The sequence below is a fragment of the Procambarus clarkii genome, chromosome 54, assembly GCF_040958095.1.
Source record: "Procambarus clarkii isolate CNS0578487 chromosome 54, FALCON_Pclarkii_2.0, whole genome shotgun sequence".
Classification (NCBI taxonomy): Eukaryota; Metazoa; Arthropoda; class Malacostraca; order Decapoda; family Cambaridae; genus Procambarus; species Procambarus clarkii.
In genome coordinates this window covers 16,356,903-16,363,200 of record NC_091203.1, presented here as the reverse complement: position 1 = coordinate 16,363,200, position 6,298 = coordinate 16,356,903, and the positions used below count along the sequence as shown (strand labels likewise).

The following is a 6,298-nucleotide window of genomic DNA, read 5'->3' as shown; positions in this document are numbered from 1 at the left end:
AGAACGGGTCTCTCTATTCCGTCCGCCCGTCCCCAGTTAGCTAACTATTCTAGAGCACCTCCCAATTAACTAACGAGGCCGGGGGAAACAGCTCTCTCTAGTCCGTTATCCCGTCCCCAGTTAGCTAACTATTCTAGAGCACTCCCAGAGTTCCTAAGGCAACCTCTCTCGTTCAACACCTTGTAACCTAGGTATTCGACTACCTAGGTGCTAAGACTACAAGGCGCCGTCACTTGATCAGTTACCCGAAACTCTAGAGAGAACTCTAGAATACATAATCATTGCCACAAACGTATAAGAGAAAACGAGAGGAAAGAAATGAATAGTGAAGTAATTAGTGAGGGTTTGGGGTGAGAGGTAGGGAGGTGGGAGGAGCGAGGAGGGTCATTAGTTGAAAGTGAGAGTTTAGAGAGGGGTGGAGGGAGAGGTGTAGATAGGTAGAAGGAGAAGAGTAGATAGTAGAGTAGATAATAGAAGTAGAAGAGTAAATGCTGCCACCATCCATTCATGATCATTACATACAAGACAAGGAATGGAACTTGTCTGTATCACAATATTCACCAAAGATGTTATCAAGAGATCATTATTAGTATGGTCCCATCTTTATCAAGTACTCATTCTAAACCATGAAACCAGTAACCACAGAGGCTTTCTACCTCAACTCAAAATCTCTAGGGAACAAAATAAAGTCCATTTAAATAATAAATTCAACAATTATATTTTTCATGATAAGTATCATAACTTAAGCAATCCAATTAAAATGTTAAAGATTAATATTCAAAGTGAGTCATTCTCCAAGAATCTGAGAACACTACAACTGACTGCCCCTGATCATCACACAACACTTGTAAAACACGACCAAGTCACCTAAATGTTCACTCACCGAGGACTGAGTCTAAGTTGAATAGAGAGGGAGGGGGGGGGGGGGGGAGTCGGCAATTTTCAGGCAGCGTCACCCCCCGTCTGGTGACGGCCTATCTCGACGGCTGGTCTCCTATTCTTAATGCTTAAAATGCTCTCGAATCGATAGTTCTCCGAGTATATATTGGGGAGCCTAGTAACTAACTCCGCCCACAAGTAGATAGCTTGAGGCACTCTACCAAGCCACTCCTTAAACGTCGGCATGTTTGAAGGCTACCAGGCTCCAATTAAGAGATTAGTAGAAGCAAGGTGAAATTCGCATGATCTGACCTCAGGTCACTTGAGGTCATTAACGCTTTGAGGTGTGAGATCTCAGGCCGACAACCTGGCGCCTTTCCCAATTCCTGTCTCTGACTCATATTCTATATATATTTTAAATAAACTAAACCAAACACTTTTACAGTGTTACACTATCGTCTTCACGCTTCCATCTACTGCCATCATGCTTTCGTCTCTTGTCATCATACTTCACTCCCACGTCTTCACCGACGATCCCTCCTTTCGTCTCCTCATTTATCTGAGACTTCATCCTCTTTGATTTGCATCGAATCCTCGGCTTTCTTCTATTCCTCCATGTTAGCATCATCATCATTTTCTCACACTTCCCACTACTACACTACTCCATTTCTTTTCCTTCAACTTTTCCTCATTCCTTCAAGGTTTCTTCGAGCACTGTTCTACACCCAACAGCACTCGTCGCTCTACCTCTCCGAAGAGTGCTCGTAAGCATACCTCTGCACATACTGTCTCTTCTCACTTCCTCTTCTCGGGTATCACCCTTCTTCACTATCTCTTCACGCTTCTCGTGAAATGGGTCAACTCTTGACCTCTCAAACAACCTAACTCCATTATCCCTATGTTTCTGTGCTCGTGGACAACTTGACTCTCTACTCCCGTCCTCAGTCTATCCACATCCTTCCTCACTTCTGCTCAGCACAGTTGCATTCATCTTCCGATTCTTAATTTCAGTGGGCTGGGCTCTACTCAGGTCCGCTCTCTTCACATTATTCTTCTTCGGTCGGGCCATCTTCACCTTTGACCTCACCGAGACTTCATCTTCCTGAGCCGGACCTTCCTCAAACAGCCACGCTATATCTACATTGATATCCTCTACCGGTTGAATCGACACTGTCTCATCTTCTCCAGTGCCTTTCTCGTCGGCCACCTCCGCCTTCGTCACTACCGAGACAGGGTACTCAATGGCTTGGCGGTCTCCTGACTCATCCCCTCGGATGCCAGTCAGGTCTCCACATTCAGGTGTCCCATCTGTGCCGTGGCCTTCTGGGCACTCCTTTGGCACAGCCTCCGCTATGACTCTTGGCAACACCTTTGTCCCGCACAAGTCATTCCCCAGGATCGCCTGGACTCCTGGAACAGGTGTGTCGGGGTACACTCCCAATATCACCTCCGCCGACACATATTCCGACCTTAGCTGGACAGCACATACAGGCATGTCACTCTCAGACAACAACCCATATACCTTCAAATTCCTCCTGCCAGCTAACCTTCGATCACTCCCAATCAGGATTTTCACAATCAAGCTCTGATTCGCTCCGGTATTTCTTAAGATACCAACTTCTACTTCAGGTTGGCCTCCTATTCTGATCCAACCTTTACTCATGAACGGCCTATACCGCTCGTTCACTAAGTTCACCTTCTGTGGTTTGTCTTGGAACACATTAGTATATTTACTTCGAGGGTCACACATGGCCAAGGTCACAACTCTTTTGCACTGCCTACAATCTCGCATCCTGTGACCCAATCCGTTACAATTATAACACCTCACCTGGGAAAAGTCTCTTCTATATGTATCAGAGTGGCTCTGACTTTTTCCACTCGCATGAGAATTCTTCGGGCCAGGCACACTACCTGCACTCTGTGGGGCTTTACTAGACTCTTGATCTCCTGGATCACGATTAGTTTCTCGTTTAGCTCCTTCATCCTCATTTTCAGACGAAGTGTGCGACCTATACTCTTCTGAGTTTTAGGGTACTTACGTTTATCTGCCCTTTTATCGAAATTCTTCTCACCCCAGACTCCTCTGAGTCTATCATAATTTCTTCCTCCCCAGACTCCATTGGGTCTGCCATTACTACGTCTCGCCTCGCTTCTCACTCTGTTCTCCCTTAAGCTCTTGTATGCTTCAGCAATCATATCCGCCCTATCTGCGGCATCTTTCACATCCTTTACTCCTGCCTCCTGGATCTTGAACTTTGTCTCGGGATGCATCATCTCCAAGAACTTCTCCATGACCATCAATTCCTTTAGGTCAGCATACGATCCAACTCCGGCAGCCTCAATCCATTTCTGGAATCGCCTCTCCAGATCCCTTGCCGCCTCGGCAAACGTGCATGCTCCAATTAACCTTCACCATCTCTCTTCACCTTCACCAGCGCTTCCAATAAGTTTCTGGAGTTAGCTGAAATGAGCGCAGTATGCTGCTCTTTACTGTGGCATAATCCTGGCATTCTTCTAGAGTCAATTGGGTGTATGCCTCTCTGGCTGCACCGGTCAATCTTAACTGCACCAGTTGGGTCCAGATTTCCTGTGGCCATTCTTTGATGCTGGCTGTTTTTTCAAAGTGTTCAAAGAAGCTCTCTGCCTCTTCGGGTACAAACAGGGGAATGTCCTTTTTCCTACTCCTAACATCTGGTGGGTGTGATACCTGGGTAGTGCTCTCTGGCAACCCATATTCAATCCTTTGCTCAGCCAAGGTTCTATTCGCTTCTATCTGCATTTGTTTTGTTCTCTCTTTTTCCCTTTCGACCTGAGCTTTCTCTTTTTCTACTTCTAGTTTGGTCTTTTCTTTTTCATTCTCTACCTCCAGTCTGGTTTTCTCTTTTTCTGTTTCATTTTTCATCTGAAGTTCCAACCTTAACTTCTCCAGGAGGAACTGTCTCTCCTTGTCCTCACGCTGCATCTGGAGTTCTTGCTGAAATCTTTCCAAACTCCTATTCCAGCTACTGCGGCTACTCTTACTACTTCTATTTGATCCTTAGGATCTCACTTCGTCCTGCCCATCATCCTCCTTTCCACTTTCAGCACCTTTCTGGGCTCCTTGTTCTGCCGCTTCACTCTTGGCTCTCAACTGTCTCAGGATCTCATCCTTCATCCTGGCCACTTTCGATGCCTTCAACCTGATGCCACATTTTTCCGCTATTCGTTTCAACTGTTCCCTGGAGCAACCTTCCAAGTCCTCAGGCTTGCCTGACTCTACAAACGCTTCCACCCTATCCATCTTGTCCCGTGAGTCTTATAGAGAGAGAGAGAGAATATACACCTGCAGTCACACAGTCTACTTATTTCCACACGGAGTGTACCAATTCACTCTCGGACAGGAGTGTGGGTGTGTCAGTTCACTCTCCCGGACACAGGCCCTCAATTATTATGATGATGTTGTTGATGGCGGTCGGTTATCTGTCCTTCCTTCCGGACAACTAACCCAAAATTCCGTAGAGTGCTTATTTTGACCAGGAGATCACCCTGGGTGCTTCTGGCACTTAGAGAGGGGCTCAACGTCACACGTGTAGGGGATGCGGCTCCAATACTGACCTTGTTGTCACGTGCACACACCCACTCGAGCCTCCCCACTCTCTCCCTATTTGGAATGACCTCCTCAATTCCCTTTCTCTTACCTTACCTACCTTGAGGTTACCTTGAGGTGCTTCCGGGGCTTAGCGTCCCCGCGGCCCGGTCGTCGACCAGGCCTCCTGGTTGCCGGACTGATCAACCAGGCTGTTGGACGCGGCTGCTCGCAGCCTGACGTACGAGTCACAGCCTGGTTGATCAGGTATCCTTTGGAGGTGCTTATCCAGTTCTCTCTTGAACACTGTGAGGGGTCGGCCAGTTATGCCCCTTATGTGTAGTGGAAGCGTGTTGAACAGTCTCGGACCTCTGATGTTGATAGAGTTCTCTCTCAGAGTACCAGTTGCACCTCTGTTTTTCAACGGGGGTATTCTGCACATCCTGCCATGTCTTCTGGTCTCATGTGATGTTATTTCTGTGTGCAGGTTTGGGACCAGCCCCTCTAATATTTTCCACGTGTAAATTATTATGTACCTCTCCCGCCTGCGCTCAAGGGAGTACAGTTTTAGGCTCTTTAGTCGGTCCCAATAGTTTAGATGTTTTTACTGAGTGGATTCTAGCAGTAAAGGATCTCTGCACGCTCTCCAGGTCAGTAATTTCTCCAGCTTTGAAAGGTGCTGTCATTGTGCAGCAGTACTCCACTCTAGAGAGCACAAGCGTTTTGAAAAGTATCATCATCGGTACAGCATCTCTAGTGTGAAAAGTTCTTGTTATCCAACCTGTCATTTTTCTTGCAGTTGTGACGGCTACTTTATTGTGTTCTTTAAAGGTAAGGTCTTCCGACATGAGTACACCCAGATCCTTTACATTGCCTTTTCGTTCAATGTTATGATTTGCCTGAGTTTTGTACGTGGTTTCCGTTTTTATATTTTCATTTTTTCCATAGCGCATGAGCTGGAACTTATCTTCGTTAAAACACCATATTATTTTCTGTAGCCCATAGAAAGACCTGATCTACATCTGACTGGAGGTTCGCCGTGTCCTCTATGTTGCCTACTCTCATGAAGATCCTAGTGTCATCTGCAAAGGATGATACAGTGCTATAGGTTGTGTTCTTGTCTATGTCCGAAATGAGGATGAGAAAAAGTACTGGAGCAAGCACAGTACCCTGGGGGACTGAGCTCTTCAAGGTTGATGGGCTGGATTTTATTTTGTTGACTATTACACAATGGGTTCTGTTGGTCAGGAAATTGTAGATCCATCTGCCTATTTTTCCGGTAATTCCTTTTGAACGCATTTTATGTGCAATAACACCATGGTCACATTTATCAAAAGCTTTTGCGAAATCTGTGTAAATTACATCCGCGTTATGTTTGTCTTCCATAGCATCTAATGCCATATCATAGTGGTCCAGCAACTGCAACAGGCAAGAGCGCCCTGTTCTGAAACCATGTTGTCCAGGGTTATGGAGATGCTGTGATTCCATGTATTTTGTGATTTTACTTCTTAGCACTCTCTCAAAAATTTTTATGATGTGCGATGTTAGTGCTATCGGTCTGTAGTTTTTTGCCTCTGCCTTATTTCCTCCTTTATGAAGTGGTGCTATCTCTGCTGTTTTTAGTATATCAGGAATAACGCCAGTATCTAGGCTTTGTCTCCACAGAATGTGGAGGGCCTGCGATAGTGTTTTTTTACAGTTCTTTATGAATATGGAGTTCCAAGAATCAGGGCCTGGTGCAGAGTGCATAGGTATACTGTTTATGGCTTCTTCAAAATCCAGTGGGGATAAGGTGACGTCTGATATATGATTTGATGTTGGCATCGTATCCATGAAAAATTCATTTGGGTTATC

At 45.8% G+C, this 6,298-nt stretch overlaps 1 protein-coding gene across 1 annotated transcript; it reads right to left on the bottom strand.

Moving 5' to 3' along the window:
* Positions 1 to 3,307: 3,307 nt before the first annotated feature.
* On the bottom strand, positions 3,308 to 3,841 carry LOC138352699 (kinesin-related protein 12-like). The gene has a single exon (XM_069305279.1). It carries the CDS (start codon positions 3,839 to 3,841, stop codon positions 3,308 to 3,310), a length of 534 nt encoding a protein of 177 aa, XP_069161380.1.
* Positions 3,842 to 6,298: the final 2,457 nt, after the last annotated feature.

What these genes read in the sequence shown, in the direction of transcription:
- LOC138352699 (XM_069305279.1), bottom strand. Translation starts at nt 3,841, where the DNA reads ATGCAGCGTGAGGACAAGGAGAGACAGTTCCTCCTGGAGAAGTTAAGG.